Source organism: Periplaneta americana, chromosome 17 (genome assembly GCF_040183065.1).
Source record: "Periplaneta americana isolate PAMFEO1 chromosome 17, P.americana_PAMFEO1_priV1, whole genome shotgun sequence".
NCBI classification, from domain to species: Eukaryota; Metazoa; Arthropoda; class Insecta; order Blattodea; family Blattidae; genus Periplaneta; species Periplaneta americana.
In genome coordinates this window covers 62,876,470-62,903,443 of record NC_091133.1, presented here as the reverse complement: position 1 = coordinate 62,903,443, position 26,974 = coordinate 62,876,470, and the positions used below count along the sequence as shown (strand labels likewise).

Sequence of the window (26,974 nt, the reverse complement as noted above, 5' to 3'; positions counted from 1 at the left end):
AAGTCGTACCCGTTTGAGTGCACTAGCAAGGCAAGTTGCATCGTATGACTGCAATAACAAGGCAAGTTGTATTGTATGACTGCAATAACAATGTAAGTCGTACCCGTTTGAGTGCAATAACAAGGCAAGTTGTATCGTATGATTACAATAACAAGGCAAGTTGTACTGTATGACTGCAATAACAATGTAAGTCGTATTCGTTTGAGTGCAATAACAAGGCAAGTTGTACCGTATGACTGCAATAACGAGGCAAGTTGTATCGTATGACTGGAATAACAAGACAAGTTGTATTGTATGATTGCAATAACAATGTAAGTCGTACCCGTTTGAGTACAATAACAAGGCAAATTGTATTGTATGACTGCAATAACAATGTAAGTCGTACCCGTTTGAGTGCAATAACAAGGCATGTTGTATCGTATGACTGCAATAAAAAGGTAAGTAGGTGTATGTCACTGTTAATGTATCGAAATAACAAATTAAATAACGAGATTTTGACGAATAATACATGAAACTTATACATATAAACTATCAATAATACTAATTCAAAAACGCAGATATGCAAAGGCCTTTCTTTGTTAATGAAAACAATGTTACTTTTACTTACTGCCAAAAATCCACTTCTTACACATACCATGTTATTCCAGAGCACCCCTCAATTACTGTCTTCCAAAACTGCATTTTACTATATAAACGAATTCGTAAATTCTTAATATTCTAATTGAGTGTTGTCAATAGTACAAAATTCTATATAAAGACAAAAATATCTCTTTCAGGATCAAGAATACTAGCATTATTTTCATAGAATCTAGAAGTGTCAACTAAACCATATTAATGTTATCATACTTCGTGGAACTTCAAGAGAAACAAGCGAGTTCTTGGAAATCATTTTCTGACGTCAAAAGTTTTGTAAGCGCTAGAGGCGATGTACGTATGCTGGACTTTTTAACCAAGCTGTATTGACACCAGTGACTGATAGGAGACTCCACATTAGGCATACTTGCTCAATGTCGTTTCACTTTTGTGTACTTGGAATTAAAAACCTGAACGGAAAAGGGCGATACGTGATGCTATAGGTACAGTATATTCCTGCAATGAATGCTAGTGTTATGCAAGGTTTACTTCCGTTTTATGAAGGTTACTCTATGAATTACTACAGAAACAGTGTGGAAAAATGATACAAGTGTTACTGAGTACAAGCACTACTGTAAACGTCAGCTATATAACGTTAATGCTTTTAATAGTTGGTACTGTGACATAGCACCATTATTCAATAACGCATTCAATTATCTATCAACAGTGAAGTTTCCAGAGAGCTCTCTCTTCAGAAGAGCGTGAGCTGAGCACAGATAAAGTGTTTACAATATTGAATGTGAATAATGTTTACGTCAGTGAGTTTCTTATAAGAGTTTGTTTTCAGATAGGAATACAACAAAGTATTACAATTATCAAGAGGTAATATTCTATTACAGGTAACATAATTTATTATCATTTAAAATAAAAAAAACATAGCTGTAAACGGCTTAGTGACTAAATTGACAGACTGCAGCCGTTCTAGCTTTATTACAGCCTCTTACGGCAACGGTTCCCAATTACATATTATTTTCGAAGGCCACAGAGAATCACAGTGTTTAGATGCATGTCAAACAGTGCCGTTTTAGTGCATGGTCGAATCCAGCGGCCGTCGGGGGCCTAAAATGATGACAATAACAATGACGATAATCTATACTAATAAATCTGAAACCGAACTTTTTCTGGTAATTTTCGATTTTACAAAAATAATTGGTGTCAATATGTACAATTATTAATCATCCTAAACCAAAAATCGCTTTTTTGAAATTTTTGTTTGTATGTCTGTCTGTCTGTCTATCTGATGGTTTGTTACCTTTTCACGCGATAATGGCTGAACCGATTTATATGAAAATTGGAATATAAATTAAGTTCGTTCTAACTTAGATTATAAGCTATATGGCATTCAAAGTACTTTATATAAAAAGGGGGTTATATGGGGTCTTAATTAAATAAATCGAAATATCTCGCTTATTACTGATTTTTATGAAAAATATTACATGACAAAAGTTTCTTTAGAAACGATTTCCGATAAGTTTTATTCTATGCAAAATGTTGATAGGACTAATATTATTATTATGTACCGAAGTACATAATATTTCCGTGCAGGGATTCTGCATTACCATATAGCGAGATATATCCGTTTCAAAATAACAATGCTTTTTATATCATGGCCAGGTAAGATTAAAATAGGAGTAATGAAGATAAAACAAATGACTCTGCATTTATTTAAGGCGGCCCTGGAGTCCTCGGACAAGAATCGGATTAATATACGGATGATGTGATATGTGTTTATAATATAATAAATATTATTATATTATAAAGAGAGAGTATTTGTGTGTTTGTATGTGGCAATCTCAGGGAACTATTTAATAGATTTAAATAATTCTTTCATCATTGGAAAGTGTAGTTCCTTTAGATGGACGTAGGCTTTATGTCATTACAGAAGCTCATGAGTGAATCGAGGACTGGGCACAAATGCATATAAGGTAGGACTAAACAGAACCTTACGCACAGAAAGCTTTATATATTGTCGAAACTAATAATTAGCTATATGTACTACAGTTAAATTTAATGCTATTTGGAGGTACCGTACTGAAATTTGATGTCTGATTTGCGTTGCGTTTTTTATGAAAGAATGAAAGTCAGAGATGGAATAATTTTACAAATATACACGCGGCACATATGAAGTATTAGTTATTCAGTAACATAACAGTACATATTGGTTAATTACGTATTTGAATGAGTTAGGGTAATGTATAGGAGGTAACAGTTCTATGTAGTGCACAATACTCCATATTGAATAATTAACAAACCAACACCTTTAGCATGACTTGTGGTTTGTAGGCCATCTCAAACCCCAAACTCCACCCCTCTGAGCGCGAGATCTTATATACTCGGTCAGTTATGGCCGAATGTTACAATAAAAACTATTAACAACATAGGTATTTCAGTCATAACGTCATACAATAGCAGATGAAACTATGAAGTAATTACATAATTAAAATACGACTATTTGGTCTAGGGAGCATCCGTTTTCGTTGCAAGAATAATTCGTTTAACATGTTTGTAAATTAGTCTTGAATACGTTACGCTGCTGGAAAAGTTTTTTTTCCTGAGATTCAAGAGCCCTCACAACCAATTAAAAACTTAAGTAGGTACTTATAGTAGTACATCCGTTATCAACTCATGTTTTAAATAATATAGGTCAGTAGAACGCCTTATTTCAAATGGTATCGTTTGGTGACAAAGCCTTCTTCCAGCTAAGAGTAAATAACCTTCAGTTCTTACAAATATATTCTATTTCAGACGCTGTTAGGTCTAACATAATACCAAGCTTAAAAGTAGAATTAATCGAACAACTCCATAACCTATTATTAATAAGTATTTAATGAATTTCAATCTTAAGGCATATAAACTTATAAAAGTTTATATGCCTTAAGATTGAAATTCATTAAATACTTATTAATAATTTACCAGGCATATTGATATATTAAAATGAATTGTAAATTCCATAACCTATTGCATGGTAATAACTAGGGAGCGGATTTTTATGTGCTAAAAATTTTAAATATATTTATTTTTTATGTGCTAAAAAGTACAAAAATATTTGCTGAAAATAAAATAATATTTTTTTTTAATATGACAAAAATACCTTACTTAGCTTGGAAAAAAAATGTTATGTACTCACCAACCACACTTGAGTGCTAGTAGTTTGCCGAGAATTGCAGTGAACAACAAAGGTCATCTCTAAATTCTCTATCACAAATGCATGCCGATTATCTCTGAACAACGACTCATACTGTGAAAACGATCTTTCCACATCACAGGACGTCAGACGTGCATATTTAAAGAGAGAAATGTCACAAACACATACACCATCAATTTCACCTACAGGCACACCCTCCAATACTTGAGCAACTTTACACATTCTTTATAGCCACTGTTATTCCAAAACACATTCTGGAATTTGTCCCTTAGTACTTGTACTTCTGAAGCTGGTAGCGAGTCTAGTTTAATTTCCACGGCACGCACCTCCATGTTTCAAACAACAGGTTTTTTGGATGTTTCGAGTTTTTTTATGGTGTCACACAAAAAGCTTAAATTTGCTAATAGGAAAGCCAAATCGTTTTTTAAACAACCATCTTTCAGTATATCTTGTAGAATATCGATTGATGAAGCCCAATAACAGGGAGTCACTTGATAGACATGAGCGAGAGGCGAGAGATTTGTTTAAATTAAATAATGTTCATACCCGAGCTCTTATCTGTTGTGTTTCACAAACAAAGCGTTGAATTAAATCATCTTCAGCAACAATAAACATTCCTAATTATGTGTTGCAAGATCTCTTCTCCTTTCCACGTTAATTTATTCTCTAATAATAACACTGATATGCTGCCTAGCAGTTCTCAGAACTTGTGGCGATACTATTACAAAAATGGATCACGGATACACCACACAGCGCTTACAAACACGAAGCAACTAATAATTCTTAAAAAGATAACGTACTTCTGAGTTACATAATTGATTCAGTTTTAAAATGTTTAAAAGTTCTTCTAAAAAAATTATTTAAGTAAAAAAACTCCAACATTTATGTGTTTATAATAGATTTCCTGAAAATATGTATTTACATATTTTTTTTGTGAAAATATGTGTTTTTATGTGAAATAAAATTCGGGTTTTAAACTTGAAACTTCATGTTCGGAATTTTTAACTTTGTTAATTATTGTGTTTTATCACACGCAAAAATAATATTTAATTACATAGGAATCCGCTCCTTAGTAATAACAGTTACATTCATAGTTCTAAATACAACTTTGAAAGTAATTAAGGAGCAAACGATTTATAATTGATAATAAGTTAATTATTAACTAACAATAATAAAGCTGTATTTGGAAATATAACAGATTTAAGTCAATAATATTTATTTATAACAAGTGCAGCGAAGCGCGCGGGTACTGCTAGTAATAAAATATAGGGTCAACTCAAGTAGGCTCTCCTAATTTTTGGAGCAAAACTTTATTCACTAAATAAGGTCAAGACTAGTACTCGAAACTTCAGATCTCGAGTAATATTTTCCTGATCGCAGGATCTAAAAAGTGCGGCAGAAACAATAACCAATAATAAAATGTGCTCCATTATCGGTCACGGTGTCCTAAGCCGCTAATGTTTATTTCACTCCGTAGTGCAGTAGATTTTTTTTAGTAGGTTATTTTACGACGCTTTATCAACAGCTTAGGTTATTTAGCGTCTGAATGAGATGAAGATGATAACGCCTGTAAAATGAGTCCGGGGTACAGAACCGAAAGTTACCCAGCATTTGCTCATATTGGGTTGAGGGAAAACCCCGGAAAAAAACCTCAACCAGGTAACTTGACCCGACCGGGAATCGAACCCGGGCCACCTGGTTTCGCGGCCAGACGCGCTAGCCGTTACTCCACAGGTGTGGACCAGTAGATTTCACCCTTACAACATGCAAGGAGTGCATGACTTATTTACCAGAGATTTTGAGTCACGTTGAACCTTCTGCATGCGACTTTTGGATATAAACACACAATCCTATTTCCTCGACAATCTGATGAGGCACACTTCCATTTAAGTAGCTATGTCAACAAAAACAAATCGTCATCACCTCTACAAAAGACGACTTCATAGCCAAATAGTTACTTTGCGATGTGAACTGTCTTCTCTGGAGATTGTTGGTCCCTGTATTTCTTTTTAGAATGACGCCAGTCAGACTGTCACAGTCACAGCAGATTAATATGAGGCTATGTTACAGCAGTTCGTTACAGTGAATCTACGTAGCAAGAATATCAATATGGAGTCATTGAGGTTCCAACAGGTCGGCGCAACGGCTCACTCAGTAAGAACATCCATGGCGACTTAACGAAAAATGTTTCCATACCATCGTATTTCTAGGTTTAATGTAAACTGGCCACCGCGTTCGCCCGATTTATCCGCCTGTGATCTTTACTATGGTAATTACTGAAATCCAGATTCTATGCAAACAGGCCAGCTAAGACCCAGGAACTGAACACCATTCGCAACGAAATCGAGGAACTAACACAAGAAATCCAACGTAACGTTATGGCGAATTTTGTGCCGGAGATAGCAGATAACGGTGGTCACCTGATGGACGTATTTGAAAAAGTGACTCATACAAGAAATGGTATCAAATGTTCTTTCCAAAAGTATATAGTAAAAATATGTAGTTACAATGTCTAATGCTGAAATGTAATGTTTAAAATAGGTCATAGTTTCTGTACAAGTAGTACCTAAACCTGGAAGACGCTAGACCTGAAGACATAGTCGATAAATTATTATTCTTTACAGTTGCGCTATTTAATTTTATGATACAGTTTCATTTGTCAGCATATTACTATGAAAATATAGGTGTCACGAAGATGACACATATTTTCTCACTTTACTTTTTACGCATATGGCAACGATTCAGTTCTTCTACCATGTTACGAATAGTCTTATTACTGACGGTAGTTGATACACAATCGTCCGTACACGACGTCATGGGACATAAAGAAACTTTGTTTCCCACAGTTCGCCTGTCGTCGGCGCCGAAGTTCAAGGGCGTTTGTTGGTCGTTGCATGCGTGCAGTTCAATTATTGTGGGTTACTGAAAGGATTACTGATTCGTGCGTAATGTGTGCAAGCTATTGCATTTCTTCTAACCGTCTGAGAACATTGGAAGGACTACTCATTCGTAACCACTCTAGTTCAAGCTATTGTGTTTTCCTAATTGTTTGGGAACACTGACGGGATTACGCATTCGTATGTAGTGTAATGCAAACTATTGTTCTGATCGCTTAAGAACATTGAAGGAATTTTCATTCGTGCGTATTGTAGAGAAACTTTTGTATCTTTCGTAATTGTTTGAGATTAATAAAGGCAGTACTCATTCATATATAGTGCAGTGCAAGTTACTGTATTTGTTTCAGTCGTTTGAGAACATTGAAGGAATTACATATCGTCGTTGTTCCTGCAATAATTCCTATGTGCAAAATATAAAATTGTTCAGTAGGAAGAAAACACATTTATTCATTCTATGACAGTAGTGCATAGGAGACTGTGAATTCTTAAATTTTCGAAAGAAATAAATATAATTACATATACGAGATTTTATTATTTGCTGTATCACTAAGTTATTTAGGGGAGATTTGGGTAGTATCGGACATCGGGTAATATCGTACAGTGCGTTCCTTTCATCTACCACCAGATGGTAGTACCTGAATAACATGGTTACGTTTCTGTATGCGACATCACAGAAACGTAACCATGACATTCAGGTACTATTATCTGGTGGTAGATGAAAGAAACTCACTGTCCGATATTACCCGATGTCCGATACTACCCAACTCTCCCCTAATAGAGCAAAGAAATCAAAATCGATAAATATGTCACATAGGAGTTATTGCAGGAACAACGACGATATTCATATACATTTTTGTGCAAACTTTTATTTTTTTCCTAATTGTTTGGGAATACTGAAGGGATTACTCATGCGTGCCTATTGTTGTGCAAGGTATTGTTTTTTTTATAATACTTGTTTCAGAACACTGAAGGAATTACTTGTTCATGTGTAGTGTAGTGTAAGCTATTGTATTTTCCTAATTGTTTGAAAGGTCCGCCGCCTTGGCTATATGCATACCTGGCATAGCATACCGTTTTCCAATCGAAGATGTCGTGGTTCGATTCCCGACATGGGGAATGGAAGAGATCTGTCTTCCGCCCACGAGACTGGGTGTTTGCCCATTGCCATGAGCTACCCTGTGTTTTCTCAGAGATGACCTTGTAATGTGCTGACCACACGACGAGGGAAGCCCGCAATCTGTGCCTATCTAGTGTTGATCAAAATATACAAATACCCTCCCCTATAACGCATTGAATTATCAGCATGTGTGAGAGGAGACGATAAAACATGATAAAGTAATAATAATAATGAGAAAGTAAATATTTAATTACAATTGTGTCATACAATAACAAACACAATAACAGATATTCAAATACACAATAGAAACAACATATTTCAATAACCTCGTTGTACGTAACGAAGATAAGGCGTAATAATTAGAATGTGAGGAAATAAACAACAGACGCGTAGTCATTACAAAATTTAACTAGTAAGAGTGACAAAGCATTTTGGGTAGAATCAGTAGCACAAGATAGCCTATGAACATTAATTACAAACAAAGAATAATCTTTAAATAAAATAATCTTAAAAATTCTAACACTTCTATCTGCATCATAATACGTACATTGGCAACATGTTTAGAAATATTGTTATCTGAAACATGACCAATCTACTGATAACAGACTCTTTTTTTTCTTTGACTTAGATATACAGAGCACAGTCGTCCGAATGAAAGGCATAACACAGCTTCTACAAACAAGTTATGTAAGTTCTCGTCTTGTATTCTTAAATTTCATGTTTAGGAAACACCTAATTTAGTAGCGATATGAAATAATTTACAGTATTATTAGGAGCCGACAAACGCTAGAAGTGTTCTTATAGGCTACTTTCTCTAATATTCCTATGGATAACATATTAAGCACCCTGTAACCGGCGTACCTCAGGCGGTGGCGAATTCGCCTGTTGATCCTAAGCTGCCCTTGGATGTGGGCTCATTTTCCACTGGGGTAATTACTTTATTGTTTTTTCCGAGATTTTCCCAACTGCAAGGTGAATGTAAAGTAATTTATGGCGAATTCTCGGACTTATCTCGTCAAATATCTCGCTATCAGCAATTCCGATACTAAATAACCTAGCAATTGATATAGCATCGTTAAATAAACGAAAAAAAAATGTTGATCATGTTTCAAGTTCATGTGCACATACCAATTCCAATAGCATTACTTAAAGACAGCAACGAAATCTAGTAAATGTAAATTCCACTGTGTGTTTTTTTTTTTTGTACGGGTTTTAACACTTCTGAGGCATCTCTTTTCTGCAGCACGCGTTTTGCTTCTCAGGCTGCATCGGTAAATAAGCTCATTCATATTACAGTCTATGAGCGTATTCCGAATCTCAGCGCTGAGCAATCTGATGGCATCACGGTGTTCCAAATTTCAACGATGACGTCACTGATGCTCCACCGATGTCGCAACGGTTTCATCAGCTTGCAGTGGTGGTGTCAGTCTCCATCAACCGCCATCAGTGAATCTGATTGGTTCTTGTATAGGGCGGGTATTAGCAGACGAATGACATCGTGCACTGTTGTGTCATGGCGGTGTGTTCTGCTGTATTGTTTGTAATGAGCACAACGTAAAATCAATATGTTAATGTCTTATGAGCGAACATGTCAATGGACCAGTTATTACTACCATTTCAAGAAATAAATTGTTTATACTCTCTTTTCTTTGAACGAGATGACAATTTCGCAAAATCTTCCTAGCATAGCAGAGACAACAACTTATACAGCCGCCATGACAGACATCGAACCTTCCAACAGTTTTGTTCCTATTTCGCTGCGGCGTGACGTCATTGTTGTCCACCGGTCCGGTGAGATTCGGAATACGTTGTATAGGCCTACAAAACTATAAAAGATATAGACAGTTTCTCTCACACGCGGGTAGGGAGCGACGTTGTGAAGTTGTGCGTTACGGTTGATTGCGCCACCTGTCTGCAGCGTCGGAACTGAGTAGCTGACGCGAACTCGTAAATTTGTATTATACCGGTACGGATTCTTTGGCTAGACAAATATAATAATAATAATAATAATAATAATAATAATAATAATAATAATATAATTGATGCCTGTAATATATATATATATATATATATATATATATATCGGATTATTATTATTATTATTATTATTATTATTATTATTATTATTATTATTATAAGAACAATAAAAGAGTGAATGTGAATATGGTACATTGTAAAAGCGTTATGTGGTATAAACCGTAATGCAATAAATTTGAAGTTACAAAGGAAAGATACAGTGTTTAGCTCCACAGAAGGCTCGAGGAAAAGACAGTATCAGGCCTACATAAATCTCAGTGTTATAATGTGGCGAATAGTACAGAAAATAGTGGGGAATGTGGTTTATCTGAGCCAGGCGTTTCCGATATTAGTGTTTTTTACAAGATTACAAGATTTTTATTGCAAGCAAAAATCACATACAATAACAAAGATTTTATAATACTATTGTAATACTCGTATATGAATATTCTTCAAAATTCGAAATTGATTATAAATCTCATAGTCAAATAGTCTACATATTACACATTATTGTATAAATACAAGATAACTGGGTGACACCCGAAAAAGCAAGATGCAATAATATCAATAATAAGATCAATAATAATAACGCGGATCAATTAGACCTATTTAATTTTAGCCTGATTACTTAAATAGGGCGGAAGATGATAGTGATGCTATTTCTGACGATCCTATAAGATTAATAATAAATTAATCTTTTCGCAACCATTTCGCCAAATGAAGTTACGTTACCGGTACTGAAAATATGTACAGTGATTTAAAAAATTCACGCAGGCTATAGGCCTATATTGATTTTCCGAGCTACTTAAGTAAAAGTTTGTTTTGCAGAACCATGAGAAATAATGAGAAATAGCAAAGATAGTGTCAGTTCTATTAACATATTGCGGCCATTGATGTTTTTTCATATTTAAAACCTAAATTCTTTACGATAGTGTGCAGAGAAGAAACACTGGAAGATTCCGCATCTCGTAGAGAAATTGTAAGAAAAAAACCTATTCTATTTTCTTATGACTCGAACAATGATCAATATTTGAGGTGCTATGATCAAATGTCATTTTTGTTCAGAATTACCTATATATGTGCAACAAGTAAAAATTATAAAATAATATATAATTCATAGTAAATGGATTAATTATTTAATTCACAAGGATCAACAATAATTCAAAAGTTCAGCAGAAGGTATAACTACGTAGAAATTTAGCTAATTTCGTTCTAAACTTTTTCTCTTGGCCTTTGAAAACTTTAAGATAATTTCAAATGCAAATCTCGTTGCAATACAAGGTTCTAACTGCAATTTTTAGTAATACAGCATGAATTATAACTCAGTGAATAATTTAGATGGACTGCAAAGTAATTTAATTTGCCTGTCTTCTTCATTATTGCTCATTTTTAAAGTTCGTGGTGAACTAAAATATTATCTATGTTTGTTAATTTAATAAACTTACTGGCATTTCTTTAAATGTTATAGAACCTAAAAGAATAAAATAAAATATCTGATACAACGACTGAAAATCTTGCAACTAAAAATGCAATAGGGTAGTTGTTAATGTTATGTTTTATTTAACGACGCTCGCAACTGCAGAGGTTATATCAGCGTCGCCGGATGTGCCGGAATTTTGTCCCGCAGGAGTTCTTTTACATGCCAGTAAATCTACTGACATGAGCCTGCAATAGGGTAGTCTATTGTAATATTTCCTGTCTTACTTTGGCATGCATTTAAACATTTCCTTCAAATCTTTCTTTCTTTGGAGTTACGGTATCTGTGATTTTACTTGTTGGTTTTGGTGTGACCTCTGTAATGTCTTGAATTAATACTGTTCTTTTGCGTCTGTTTTCGAACAACTTTAAATAACTGTAGTTGTTTCTTCATTTTTATTATGTGTTAACGTGAATGTCACGTCATGAAATACAGTCTGAATGAAATTAATGGTTGATTTTTTTAGAATGATGCAAGTAGTAATTCAGTAATTGAGCTGACGAAAGACAATTTTTTAAGTCTGGATCTTTTAACTGCGTTACTCTCTTTAAATCATTTACTTATTTATTTATTTACTTATTTATTTATTTACTTATTTATTTGTTTATTTATTTATTCATTCATTCATTCATTTATTTATTTGCTTCAGTAATCTCAATAGACTCAAAGGTGAAACATTTCACTTTTTCAGCTTTTTCAATTAAACTGTGTAGGCTGTCCACTTCCTGGTAGCAAGAATGACAGGATGCAGAATATTCATGGTTACAGTAGGCCTACTTGTACCAGAGCTTTTTTTTTTTTTTTTTTTTTCAGAAATTGAAGTATTGCGTTCGAAATATTGTATATGAATTACGGTTTTGTAGAGCATAAGAATCACTACTAAATGTAACCAAGTCAGTGAATTAATTTTTACAAGCAACTGCATCTAATAACTTCTAGCCAAGTCATTAACATATCTATCAGACTGTGATCATTTCATAAAGTGCAATAAATAGTTTTCGTTGTGGTAAAGTACGCTGTCAGATTGTAATATAAGTATTTAACTTCTTTCTGTAAAAAGATCTCATATAAGACCCTGGAAAGTTAAGAATAAAGAATGAAACATCGCTCTACTTAGTGTTTTCTCTTTCTGCTACATACCTCTTATCATTTTATTTCTAAGCTGTTATTAATTACTTGCTTCTTGGACAATCCGTGAAGAAACGTTCAGGTGAATGAAGAAAAATTTAAATTAATTTAATTTAAATTATGGCTAATTTAACGACGCTCGCAACTGCCGAGGTTATATCAGCGTCGCCGGTTTCCGGAATTTTGTCCCGTAGGAGTTCTTTTACATGCCAGTAAATCTACTGACATGAGCCTGTCGCATTTAAGCACACTGGGCCGGGATGGAATCCGAAACCTCGAGCACAGAAGGCCAGCGCTATACAAACTACGCTACTCAGGCCGACAGTTGAGTAAAGAAGAAAGTGTCATTTTTCAATATTGTAAATTGTATAATAGGATTAGATTATTGTTTTGTTTCACTATCACTGATTTTAGAGGTGCATTTTAGTTTGCATTGAACTTTTCAATCTTTATTTATATAGGCTATGATTGGTCTGCTTCATGTTTCTGATTGTGCCATGTCATTTATTTTTGTTCGCATCTTCTTTGTAATCCTTCTTTTGGTGAAATGATTCCGCAATTCATGTAGAATATCACATAAATACATTCTTATTTGATATGGTATTAAACATAACATATAGTCGCTCACATAAGCTCTGAAGACAAGAAATGGCTGGTTACTGAGTCAATATTACAGAAATAAAAGCAGTTAGAACTTTGTCATTCCAACTACTGGATTTTTCTATGGCAGATACAACCTTATCACTCTTCTATATTGCATATTAATTAACAAATGGCAACTACATTGTTACATATAGAAAGAAGATAACCCTAATAAAACCTAATTTACACATAAAATCTTTTCTTTTCTTTTTTTAATTTTGGCGGTTTGAACTTTGTCATTCCAAGTCAACGCATTGTAAAGATTTTCCAGCATCAATTCGCTGACTAAAGTTATGACAAATTAATATATTTGAAGTGCCTTTATAGTAAGTTGTTTTAAAGTAATGCGTTGACACACTGCCCACTCAACTAAGAAAAAATTACGAAGCAATTTTCCTGATTAGAAGTAGGAAGTACACAAACAACTCGTTACTACAGTTTAGTTGTCCATTCTACAATTAATATTACTTTATACTAAATTACATATAGAATATTTTTCTGTCAGTTCTAAAATATAGTGAAATCTGTAAAATAATGTGTCTAATTATTTAATGTTTCTTTTGTTGAAACAGAACCAAATACGTCGTCAGAAGAATGGCGCTGATTTTAGATTCATTTCTCCTGGAACTGGCGATAGTCCTCGCCACCATTTTCGGAGCTGTATATGTATACATCAGATCGTCATTCACCTACTGGAAGAAACTGAATGTCCCCTGCGTGGAACCTAGTTTTCCATTTGGAAATTTTGCCAGCATTTTATTTCTAACAGAACAGGTCGGAGTGGCCACTGCGAACCTCTACAAGAAATTGGAAGGACATAAATTTGGTGGAACGTATATGTTCACGAAAAAGGGCATTCTTGTACGTGATCCCGATATGATAAAAGACGTTTTGATAAAGGACTTCTCTTCTTTCCACGATCGCGGGATTTATATCAATGAAGAAGTCGAACCATTGACCGGTCATCTCTTTATGTTGCCTGGAGCAAGATGGAGAAATCTCAGAGTCAAATTGACGCCAACATTCACGTCAGGGAAGATGAAGATGATGTTTCAAACTCTGGTTGATTGTGGGGAGGAACTGAAGACTTGCTTAGAAGAAAGCGCGAGGAAACAAGAGACTATCGAAATGAAGGATCTGTTGGCAAGGTTCAGCACGGATGTGATTTCGTCCTGTGCTTTTGGCATACAGTGTAATTGTCTCAAGAACGAAAATGCCGAGTTCAGACAGTGGGGGAGAAAAGTCTTCACTCCAACATTCAGGGCTGTAATATTTGGATTGTTATCTAACATTGCTCCTTTCATACTGGATATTACCAAATTCAATGGCTTTGATTCAGAGGTTTCTAAATATTTCCGAAAAATGGTTAGTGAAACTGTAGAATATCGCGAAAAGAATAATGTAGTGAGAAATGATTTTATGCATTTACTAATACAACTCAAGAATAAAGGATTCGTCGATCCAGATAAGGACACAGCTGATAAAAATGAACTCGCTGCTGATGATGACGCGACCGACAAAAAAGGTAGGCCTGTGTATGCATATAATTCCTGTTTTTGATAGAACATACAATACATTTTTAATTACATTTACACACTATTTTCTTTTTTAATTTCGTTTATTTTACGACGCCTAATCAAGTGTGATAATTATCTAGGGTGTGAGTGAAATGAAGGCGATAATGCCAGCGAAATGAGTCCAGGGTCGAGCGCCGAAAGTTACCCAGCGTTTAGCACTTAATGGGTTGAGGGAAATCCCCGAAAAAAAAACTCAGCAAAATTAGACGAAAATAAATATCAAAGGTCCTTCAATAACTGTCTATGTTTTAAAGCTGATGCATAATACAAAAGAATACATTAGGTTACATACATAAAACACATATGCGACTAGCGCTTTCGCTATTAAGATAGCATCTTCAGGTCTGGCTTGCGTATTATTGAGCTTTTCACATAAAGACATAGATGGAAAAGTAACATAATGAAATATAATAATAATAATAATAATAATAATAATAATAATAATAATAATAATAATAATAATAATAATAATAATAATAATGGCTTTATTTAACCTGGCAGAGTTAAGGCCGTAAGGGCTTCTCTTACATTCAACAGGATTAAAACTTGCTTACACAGTTGAACATAAAACTGGATCGGAATTAAGTAATTACATACTGATACAATTTAAGTACATAACGAGATCAAAAGAGATAGTTACATAAAATTTACCTCATAAAATAAAAATAAACATAGTGAAATACATATTAATGTTGTTAGAATCAAATACGAATCACATAAAAACAGAAGCCGATAATTAAAAAAAATGTATACAGTAAAAATAAAAATAAACACATTAGTATACATATTAGTATTAGATTACAATTAAGAAGGATTTACATAATTAAACCAGAAACCGACAATTGAATAAAATGTACACAAAAAATAGATTAATAATAAAAAACAACAACACAGTGGGATACATATTGGCGTTAAGTGATAAATATACACGCTTTATATAATAAAAATAAGAAACAAAAAAATAAATAAATAAATACAGTGGAACACATTCCATTAAATATTTGCAACGCGTTAGGATACACGACGTGAGAGAATTACATATCAAAATAATAATGCAAAAAATACAAAGTAAAAAATGGCTTGAAAAGAAGTGAATATTTGTAATAATTCAAACCTCTATAACGTCTAGAAATTAAGATCGTAAAAAGTATGCCTTGAGATAAAAGACTGCGAAACATATGTGCAGCTTATAAAATGTGACAAAGACAGTCTATGTCTTTATGTGAAAAGCTCAATAATATGCAAGCAAGACCTGAAGATGCTATCTTAATAGCGAAAGCGCTAGTCGCATATGTGTTTTATGTATGTAACTTAATGTAATCTTTTGTATTATCATCAGGTTTAAAAAATAGACAGTTATTGAAGGACCTTTGATATTTATTTTCATCTACTTGTTAACTTGTCGGACCAACATGCCTTTCAAAAAAATTCAGCAAAATTATTTTACAATTCATTTTGAAACATATTTCAGTCATGTTAATCAGCCAAATTAGTTCATCAGTTGTTACGCCTCGAAGTTATAAACATCAACATTACTACTGTACAACCTCTATCGTCATAATATCAGAGCAAGAGTTATACTATCTATGGAATCTCAAAGTCTCAAGCTATTCCTTATCTTTAAAATATTTTTCGATCGTCCAATACCATATCTCTTGGTCGATAGCGATAAGAGTGTAATGGAACACAACGTTAATTAAACCTTCACTCTTGTTCATTTGTGTTGCTTCAAATTTTTGTGTTCATATGAGTGTGGGTATATTAGGAATCCGTATTTCATTTACATAATATTTGTCTATGTAAATCTTATAATAAGTCAGAAAACAACGCATGCCTGTTATTTTCAAGGTCACTAGTGTGAGATTATGTACGCAAAATTATGCGAATGTTATGATTTAACTATATATAAACATAGCCAAAGGTGATCTCCAAGGTCATGAGCAATGTACCTGAAGATATACAATATTTACCATATATTGACTCTTGATGTTAGGAAGTACTAACAGTAAGACACGAGAGTAATTCTTGAACTGGAATCATAAACAGATTCGCTCCCTTCAGCAGTGGAGGAATGTCAAAGTCGTATAACTCTATAAAAGTTATAACAGTTCTTTCTTCGCATAAAACAATTTTATTGTTAACTTCAGACATAACATTTTATGCTCCAGCAGAAAACTCTAATTATCAGGTATAAGATAGACAAGAACCAAAAATCAATGATGAAAATATAATTACATTTTATAATATAGGTCTACGCCCTTTTGAGTATAATTCACACAAATTGGCAATAAAACTCAAAAGGGAGAGTTAAGGAGACCGATTCTCACAGTATCACAGACAAAAACACTCCAGTTCAATGGATACAGGTACTTCCAAGGAACTACTGACATTTATAAGGGAATGCTGCAGGCAATTGTGGCAGAAATAGGAAATACATCTCATGTTACACAGTCCGATCGGTATTACGGATAACCATTACACCAACATTATTATTGTCATCATCATCATCATCACTATATTTAGTACAGACCGATTATTAGTCCTGACAGCTCAGCGACGCGTAAGAGGGGACGTAATAGGAGGAGTGAGGAGAGTTCCGGAGTATAGATAAGGGCGAGCGGTCGGTAAAGGAACGCAGTACTGCTGAATTTTACTGGAAACATATCGCTCTACCGCACGCATGACATCCGATCACTCCAAAGGCAAGCGAGTGAATAACCCAAACACCCCTTGGCGTAACTAAATGGACTCGCCTGACCCAGGCGCTGGCGACTGTGAGGACTAAATAATCGTACTGTAGTAGTTGTTGTAGTACAGATGTTGAATGATTATATCTCTGTCGGTGAGTGAGAGTTACATTTCAAGTGTTTCATCTTTGTCGTGGGCGTCAGAGTATTAAACTTTTAAAAAGCATTACAACATTTTGCTATCTCTCTTCCCGCTCTCCGAGACTGTGGCATTGCACACAGGCAGAGATATAAAAAATGATCTGTACTGGTAGTACTTCTCAAATCACTCCCACAAGAATCGCGTAATGATTTACCAGTTTAAATGAATTGTTTAACCACAACATGTATACCATATAGCCTATGGTTTTGCTTTAACATTTGCATATGAATTTATAATGGTTGAACATTAATCTGAAAACCATTGACAACGCATTCCTTCTGCTATCCGATTTGTTCACAACAATGACCTGTGTTTAATATATTCAAACGTAACAGGATTGCCAACGTCTTATTATTGACCAATTGAACAAATGTAGCTAATATGGCTATTTTATCTCCGATTGAAATTGTAAATCGGCTATACAAAAAGACAATTTTACAGTTCAATAATATTATCGTGTTATATAACTGACAAATTCTGTAAATAATGGGTATTCATTAAATCTGTTTAAAACAGTCAGACTGGCTACACTTATAACCAGTTCCTTCTCATCGTAATACAGCTACTTTACTCGACTGCAAAGTGGCAAACTAAGGAACTTCTATGAGGTTACACCTTGCATCCTGGTAAATATAATATGATGTAATGTTACCAGGATTCGTGCAAAAGTAAATGTCAGAGAGTCTTCGAAACTATATTTATTACTACAACAATTTTCAAAATGTCTGTGGGTTTCTTTAACTTTAGATTATTAACAGAAGTATATGTACATATACTTAATCTATTCTCTACCTACAGTCATGTTGCCAAAAACTTCGAGTAGGCATGTTCTGATCGCTTAGAAGTGTAATACATGAATGTTTTTATATTTCCAGAATTATCGATGGAGTCACTAGCAGCCCAGGTATTTGTATTCTTCATTGCAGGCTTCGAGACATCATCCACTACGATGCAGTTCTGTTTGTACGAGCTGTCTGTAAATCCAGAGATACAAGAACGACTGAGAGATGAAATAAATACCGTTCTAATTAGACATGATGGTAAAGTCACATACGAGGCCATAAACGAGATGGCGTATTTGGATATGGTGGTTTCAGGTATGGAGAAAAGCATAAAATATATTACAGTAATTACAAAATTCTTCAAATCAGATTTTCTACATCCTGTGTTGCAAATTCAATAACTCTGTAGATGATTTAATCTTAAATTTATATATAGGTGAAAGTGGGAGGCAAGTAATACTTGCCAAGTATCTTATTCTTGTGACGCAATCCAGTCCCATGATAAGTTGATACAAACAAAGACAAGATACTCATTACCAGGGAACGGATTTATATGGACTAAAAATATATGAAATATGTAAATATATATGTAGTTATTTTTACCAAAATATGGAATTAAATATGGATTTTTACCAAAATATGGAATTAAATATGGACTTAAAATTATAAAAAAATGACTATGTACGTTAAATATTGGTACATTTTAATCAAACTAAACAAAAAATATAATGGACGTACCTTATCTTCCAATGTAGTTTCAACAAAACACAATTTTTATTGTCTGTTACCATAACAATAGGTTACAAACATTTCTTTCAAGTGCTGAAAAGTGAATCTTCTTCTATTGTCTCTGAGGATAGATTTATACTGACTAAAAGAGCGTTCGACGTCACAAGAAGTAACTGGTACATAATTCAATTTCACAATGTCTGCTGGGGATAAGTCCAAGTTAATCTTCACTGTTGATTCACCACTCATCACAGCAACAACCTTTTGTAGTTCTTCATATCCAGGGTTTTTTGAAAGTACAGTGTCCACCTTAGCTCTTACTGCATCTGCAACTTTACCTCTACCACGATTCAGTTGTTCCACAGTACTATTTATAATTTCAAAACTTTCAGATAGTGAAAGGTGCCTATTTTGGAGACTTTTGAGCGTTTTTATGATGCATGAAAATGTATGCTGAATGTGAGCTAAGTCATTCTTCACACTTATGTCACAGGTAACTGTTTTCGCAGTATCAATTGAGACTGCATCTTCAGAGTCCAATGCAAGGAGAACATTGTTAATAGAGTCTATATGTTCGGCATAATATTCAACTGCTTCTAGCCATGTACCCCATCTAGTTAAAATTGGCTTTGGTGGCAATGGAATTTCAGGGTACATTTCTTTCAACACGTTAACTCTACTGGGAGCTTTGAGAAATACTTTTTTCACTGATGAAATCAACAAATCTACTTTAGGGAAATTGTCTCTGACCACTTCTGCCACACGATGAAATGCATGCGCCACACAAGTAAAATGAGTCAATTTAGGATATACAACAGATAATGCTTGTCCAGCTTTGACCATATAAGGGGCAGCATCGCTAATAAAGAATAACACATTATCGTACATAATACCCTTTGGCCACAGGATACCCATAGCTTCGTTGAACAGTTTAACTATAGTTTTGTTATTGCACTTTTCTAGAACATCACAATGTAAAAGAATTCGTTCAGAATATTGTTCACTTAACAAACCGATAACTACATTACCAACAAGTCTACCTTCTTTGTCGGGAGTCTCATCAATGGAAACCCAAATTGAACTATCTTTAATTTCATCTCTTATCTTCTGTATTGTCTCATCGTAGATGGATGGAGCATACGTCTTCCTAAGTGTTGACTCATCCGGGATTGTATGTTGAGTATATTTTTCAAGGAATTCCCTGAAGACCTTATTCTTTAGTTTGTAGAGAGGAATATCAGCAGAGATGAGAGAACGGCACAGGTCGATGTTAAACTCAGATCTTACATTCGATGTTGTTGGTTGTGTTAAAAACAATTGTCTCTGCTTGGAATTTAGTTGTTTGTTGGCCTGATGTTTACTAGTTGTAATGTGTTGTTGCACCAGGAACTTTTGTGTAGATGATACTGCACACTGACACAAATTACAAAATAATATTTTATTGTCAGTTGATAAACCATCTTCTTTAAATTCTGAAATGTAACTTGTTAGTTTTGATTTTAAATTGACTGAATGACGTACTTTTGGCATATTTACCGTCTTTATAGTATGATTTACAAAACTGAACCTATGTGTACTCTGACTGGCATTTAACTGTTGAGCTGCACAACTGAAGTCTGTTAAAAATTTTAAATTAAATTAATACAGTTTTGTAACTTACTTTCCCATTGTTGATAGGACTGCTAATTTTCAAATAACTCTGATGTTAAAGGGATTACTGAACATGTGTTTAAATCTCTATTGTTGAAATGTATTTTTAAAAGTTAATGGAATTTTGTTTTGTTTTATTGTTAAACCTAATATAATATGGACTGTTTTATATGAAATATGGAAAATATATGGAAATTAACGAAAATATGTACTAAACTCTAAAATATGGAAAAATATGGAAAATAAAAGTAGGATTTTTCAACCCTACACATTGTGAAACATAAAGATAATGCAAAATATAAATTATATTAGCTTTATAAGTAAATATGTATTTACATATAAATCCTTTCCCTGCTCATTACAGTCAATAATTCATATACGCCTACATCTGTTTTTATTGTGTAGCTATAGCGCGACCAAACGTGTAGCCTTATCGGCAATGTATTTAACTAATTATCACTGAACAACAAGAATTTTGCTCCGACTTAAAATTATTTGTCTCTTATGATTTGGTGTGCGCTGAATCCGTAAATGCATCTCTTTTCTTCCTATCACGTAAGGTTTTAAAGATATATTATTAATTCACTTTTCAATAAGCGCTCCCCCAGGAAATATCTGGCGCGGCTTGGAGGTTATAAACCAAAACAAAAGCTACTGCATTTTATGAGTTTATGACTTATTTCCACTTTCTTATGGTTGTTGGCGTGTTCTTTTGTACTTCTAATAAATAAACAGATATTGGTCCCTTCTATTCAATAAATTTCATAACAGTTCAAAGTGAAGTCTACGCAATGAACAAACAAGGGTTTTCAGTATTTAAAAGAAAAATTTACCATTTTGAGTGAAGGCAAATTAAAAGAGAGCATTTTCATCGGTCCACAAATTCACAAATTTATGGCTGACTCTTTATTTGAGGAAAAACTTTCCGTTACAGAAAAAAATGGCATGGAGCGCTTTCAAAGATGTTTGCTCAAATTTCCTTGGAAATTCTAGGGCAGACAACTACATAGAACTTATTGTGGAAATCATGTCAAGTGCATATGAAAAAATGGGGTGTAATATGTCTCTCAAAATACATTTTTACATTCTCATTCGGATTCCTTTCCTCCTAGCCTCAAAGCGGTAAACGACCAGCATGGGTAAAGGTTTCATCAAGAAATATCTGAAATGGAAAGGCAATATCATAACCCAGCATGCTTGCAGACTATTGTTGGTTCCTTACAAAAGACAGTCCCGGGTCTAGTTGTAAACAGATGCTATCCAGAAAATTCTTTTAAATGTAAGTTCAAATTCCGAGATTTGTTTTCATTATACGCATGAAATGTTTTTATTGTTGTGTTTTAAACTATGTAACATTTTTGTGTCCAGTACACGTTTTTCTAGTATTATGAGGAATTTTGCATCCCTAGTGTGTTGTAATTTTACCAGTAGGAGTGAAAAAATAAAGAAAAGTTTTTTTCATAAAAAATTATATTTATTTTCCCCGGAAAATGGTACGTGACGGGGCAATTTGGATTTTAAATTCATATTTAGGGCACACATATTAGTAATATTCACCTATTTTTATTTCAGAGCAAGAGAAAAAGTAAAAATTTGCTGTTCAGTGTATATGAAGAGAAAATTGAGAATGTGGATAGAACATTTTGTAGGATTTCCGGATGACTTTAGCACAGGCTTCAATGATACGGTTCTTTAAATGTTCCACGTTCTCAATTTTCTCTTCATCCTGCCATGCTCTTTATGTAATCCCAAAAGAAAACAATCAAGGGGTGTTAAATTTGGAGACCTGCCCGGCCATTCTACTGGTCCACGCCGACCAATCCAATGTCTAGGGAACTGCTCGTCCAGTCTGCTAGTACATTTCTGTGACTTAACCTACCAGAATGAACAATGATATCAATTCTTTTCCCTTTCGATAATGTCATCACGAAAATCAAGAGATTTGTTATAGGAAAGCTTCAAATAATCACAACAATGCATTGAAACTGTCACAGGTTAACCAAACAGTAAAGCAGGAAAAGTTAATTACCAGAATTGCATAAATATACCTTTTCCAAAGCCTCCTTAGTACTGTACCATGTTACAAAATATCTGTAGATGCAGTGACTAATGTTTGTGTCATTATTACAGTTACCTTTAAGTAACCTGAAAACGATTAGAGATATCTCAAAACGGATTGCACCATTGTTTTTCTCAGAAAATTTAACATGATTTTGAGTACCTACATGACCCCCTTTCCATTTAAAATTTCAAAGTTGCATTTAAAATGGCGGCTTTTGAGATAGCTGAGTGCTAGAATCGAATGTGTCACTGGTAGAGCATTTGATCTTACAAATACTGGTAACACAACAGTAATTGAAAATCAAGCATATTACAGATATTTTTATGGTTCCAAACTTTTGATTCACCTTGTATAATAGGCAAAGTTTTATATGCACCGGTGCTATATGTTTCGTTTCTGTATTTCAGAAACTCTTCGTAAATATCCGCCTCTTCCAATGCTGAACAGAGAGTGTACCAAAGAGTATACGATCCCAGACACCAACATAGTTTTGAAGCCAGGTACTTCGGTAATCATACCCATTTTGGGGATCCAACATGATCCCAAGTATTACCCAAATCCTGAGCGGTTTGACCCTGAGAGATTCAGTGAAGAAGAAAAGACGAAGAGACACAATTGCTTATATTTACCTTTCGGAGAAGGGCCAAGGATTTGCATAGGTAAGCTTATTTTTCTACAAAACTATTGTCTAAGTTTTTTTTAATACTCAAACAGTTTCAGTTATTATTCCAACAGAAACATTTTTAATAATTGACATTAAGCCAATTACATCACTTTATGCAGGGACGAATATATGGCGATAATGGAGTAATAGCTGAAAGAGAATGACAGAATAAACTAAGTTACTCTGAGAAAAATAGACCCACAGTTACTCTGTTCACTATAAACATCAATACAGTGAGTCTTGAAGTGAACACCACTCCCTTTGTTGATAAATCGCTGGCCAACTAACAGAGCTATATCTAGACCTAAAATTAGTTACAACCCTAAGTCAGGGATGCATAAATGGGGAAGAGAGTTTGTTCCCCCGTCCACAATCGTCCGGCCTTCAATGACGTAGGGCAAGCACATTGATTACATCTCTCTTCCCCCCCCCCGCCCTACTATGTCCAATGACGCGAGGGTTGAAGGGAAGGGACGAATTACGTGTTCCGGCCCGTGACGTTTGCTACAATTGTAGCACAGTTTTGCATCCCTGCCCTAAAGAATGAAATAGGTACATCAGTTTCATAATAATCACAATATGGGCTCAAAGTTACGCACAGAGAAAATACTTATAATTTTAACCTGTTTTTTTTCCTTGCCCCAAAATTACATAAGACAAAAAATATTATAACGAATTATCATTAGCATATCCATCATTACGATCGTTATCTCCGTCCTCATCATTTATGTACTGCTGAAATATAGTTTCCAAATGAAAATAAAGCAATAATAATCAACAACCACTGACGCAAGATATTTATATGCTTTAATAAGATAATCTGTAATCATTAATTACAATTAAGCATTTTTACTAAAAGTTATTCATCTTGACTATGGCTTTTCTTAAATGTGTATACATTTTAGGGGAGAGTCGGGTAGTATCGGACAATGCGTTTCTTTCATCTACCACCATATGGTAGTACCTGAATGACATGGTTACATTTCTCTATGCGACATCACAGAAACGTAACCATGTCAATCAGGTACTATCATCGTGTGGTAGATGAAAGAAACTCACTGTCCGATATTACCCGATGTCCGATACTATCCGACTCTCCCCTATACAAATATAGAGAATTTATTTCTTAAGCTTTAAATTATAATTTTAATTCATACCTACAAGGGTGCTTGAATAAGTAATGTACCAAGAGCTTTCATGGACAAACTTTATTTACACAGGTAGATACACTGATATAATCAGTAGTAGGGCACTGGTACGCATTACTTTTCAACATAGTCACCAAGCTTGTCCAAACACTTGTCCAACGGTAGACCAAGGCACCGATGCCGACATACAAGAAATCTGCGTCAAATCCCCAAAAACATGTCATGATATGACGGCTTGCTGAATGTCCGTATCAGTGTTGAATCGGTTCTTCAATGACCCGAAGATATGGAAGATATGACCGAGTCCCAGACCGGGCTGCATGGAGATGGTTCAGCATCTCCCACCGAAAGTGCCATTTCGCACTGTACATCTCAACAATTTGACGATGAATTTCTGCTGGTCAGGTGCCCTTTAGATGCAGAAACCGTACAGTAGGCGCCAGCGTTTTTGGCATGTGTCCTAGATATATAGTGCCCAGTTTTTGAGCATGTTGCTAATGCAGCTGAGAATGGTACCACTTCGTAAACATGTCACATCAGCCATTTGCCGAACACAGTTGTCAGGCTGACTGCGGCAAATGTAAAACACTTGCACTTAACGTTCCCATTACTTATTTCACACGCCAAAAACGGTGACGCGGACTGTATCACACTACGTACATCCGAGTTGCCGTAAGCGCAGCTATCTTACAACTGATAATGCAATGGTCTGACATACGAAATATCTAATGATAAAGCTGTGGTCTGCTGCTGCGGCCTGACGGAGAATAATTCGAACAAAAGGAGGAATATATCACCCGTGAGAGCTCTTGTTGTCTTACTTTTCGAATCACCCTCGAATTATGGTACTAAATTACGAAGGTTCTATGGCGAAATTTCTGCTTTCATCTACCAAACATGTTAATTGCTTATTGTGATATAGGCCTAGTAAATTTATAGAAATCGTTTCCACGGAACGTTAGGTTGAAGTTAGAGAAGTCAGTCCACCGCTGTGGAGTAACGGTAAGCATGTCTGACCGTGGAACCTTGTGCTGTATTCTTCCTATTTTCTGTACTAATTCTTGTTTCAGGAATGAGATTCGGATTAATGCAAACTAAGGTGGGACTCGTCTCTCTCCTGTCTAAATACAGAATCGACGTGAGTGAGAAGACCCCAATTCCATTGGTATTAGACAAGAAGTCATTCATTCTGTCTCCAGCCGGAGGAATGTGGTTGAAAATTAAAAACAGATAAATTGAACAAGACTATAAAGAAATTCGACTACCAAGCATTAATATTGTATTGTACTGTATCTCGCCGTTTCCTGTGAACAAATAATATTTTGTATTTAATTATTAAAAACTACTTAATAAAGCTGAATATTTTATAAACTTTCCTTATTTAAGCAAAGAAGTCGAAGTGGCTGCGTAAGCATATGACAGTAGAACAATACAAAATATAAAATAACAGACTGCAGTAAAATTGAAAATAGAGTGGAATAGAACAGAGAAGGATTCTCATTATTAATCCGTTATTTAACGACGTTGGATCACATGGACGCGTAGCTAACGTCGGTAAAATTAGTGACATTGAGCTGTTATTTTTATTAACCGAGTCCGAGGACTTGCGGTGGGGTTACTGAACATTCGAATTAGAGAGGAAAAACCTATGACAATCCCAATAAAGTAAACAATCCAAGTAGGACTCAAATCGTCCACCCGAGAGCAGCCCAGGAGTATTATTACCACCCGGTTACTCCTTCTCTAACAGAATAGGAAAGAATAGAATGTAATGAACACAATAGAACAGAGAGAACAGAAATAGGAGAAAATCAGCCAAAAAAGAAACAGAACGGAAAAGGTCGAAATAGATATTAACACAATAGAAGAACGGAGTGGAGCAAAATATAGAACAATAAATAAAACAACACAATAGCATAATGAAGATATAGCAAAAGGTAACAAGAGACAATGGAGGAAAATACAACAAAACAAAATTGGAGACAGGTGAGTAATGCGAGGAAAACAGAGAGAAAAATATAGTGTATAAAAGAGACTTAATAACACAGGTGAAAAAGATAAAAGAATAGGAGGCTACAGAATAAAAAAATAATTAGAGAGGATCAGGCAAGAGCGGATTAGAGTAGTAAAGACCCAGAAATAATTCAGCGAATAGAAAACGCCAGGAAAGAAGACAGCTGATTAGAAACAATCAGAAAATAAAGCAATAGAATAGGAACAGCAAGGAAAAAATACAAGAATTGGAAAGATCAAGAAAGAATGGAGCAGATCAGGAAGGAACACGGTATAATAGGCCTAGCAAAGAAGAATAGGAAATATCAGTGAAGAAGGCAGCAGAATAGGAACGATCAGGAATGAATAGAGAACAAAAGCAACAGTTAGCAAAGAATACAAAAGAATAGGAACAGGAACACTCAC

The 26,974-nt window shown here is 34.6% G+C and overlaps 1 protein-coding gene across 5 annotated transcripts; it reads left to right on the top strand.

Moving 5' to 3' along the window:
- Positions 1–920: 920 nt before the first annotated feature.
- LOC138692913 (probable cytochrome P450 6a13) lies at positions 921–25,916 on the top strand. 5 transcript variants are annotated; one of them, XM_069816261.1, is made up of 5 exons: positions 921–1,076; positions 13,628–14,580; positions 18,397–18,618; positions 23,152–23,403; positions 25,627–25,916. In XM_069816261.1, the coding sequence occupies exons 2-5, from the start codon at positions 13,650–13,652 to the stop codon at positions 25,788–25,790; spliced, it is 1,569 nt and encodes a 522-aa protein (XP_069672362.1). In that variant the 5' UTR covers positions 921–1,076; positions 13,628–13,649; the 3' UTR covers positions 25,791–25,916. The 5 variants fall into 5 exon arrangements, with proteins under 5 accessions (XP_069672362.1, XP_069672363.1, XP_069672366.1 ...); XM_069816262.1 differs by lacking the exon at positions 921–1,076 and adding an exon at positions 1,276–1,472; XM_069816265.1 differs by lacking the exon at positions 921–1,076 and adding an exon at positions 1,277–1,455.
- Positions 25,917–26,974: the final 1,058 nt, after the last annotated feature.

Coding starts and splice junctions, on each gene's coding strand:
- LOC138692913 (XM_069816261.1), top strand. CDS start 13,650: ATGGCGCTGATTTTAGATTCATTTCTCCTGGAACTGGCGATAGTCCTC. Junction 14,581..18,396: donor TGACGCGACCGACAAAAAAG/GTAGGCCTGTGT, acceptor TTATATTTCCAG/AATTATCGATGGAGTCACTA. Junction 23,404..25,626: donor AGGGCCAAGGATTTGCATAG/GTAAGCTTATTT, acceptor TTCTTGTTTCAG/GAATGAGATTCGGATTAATG.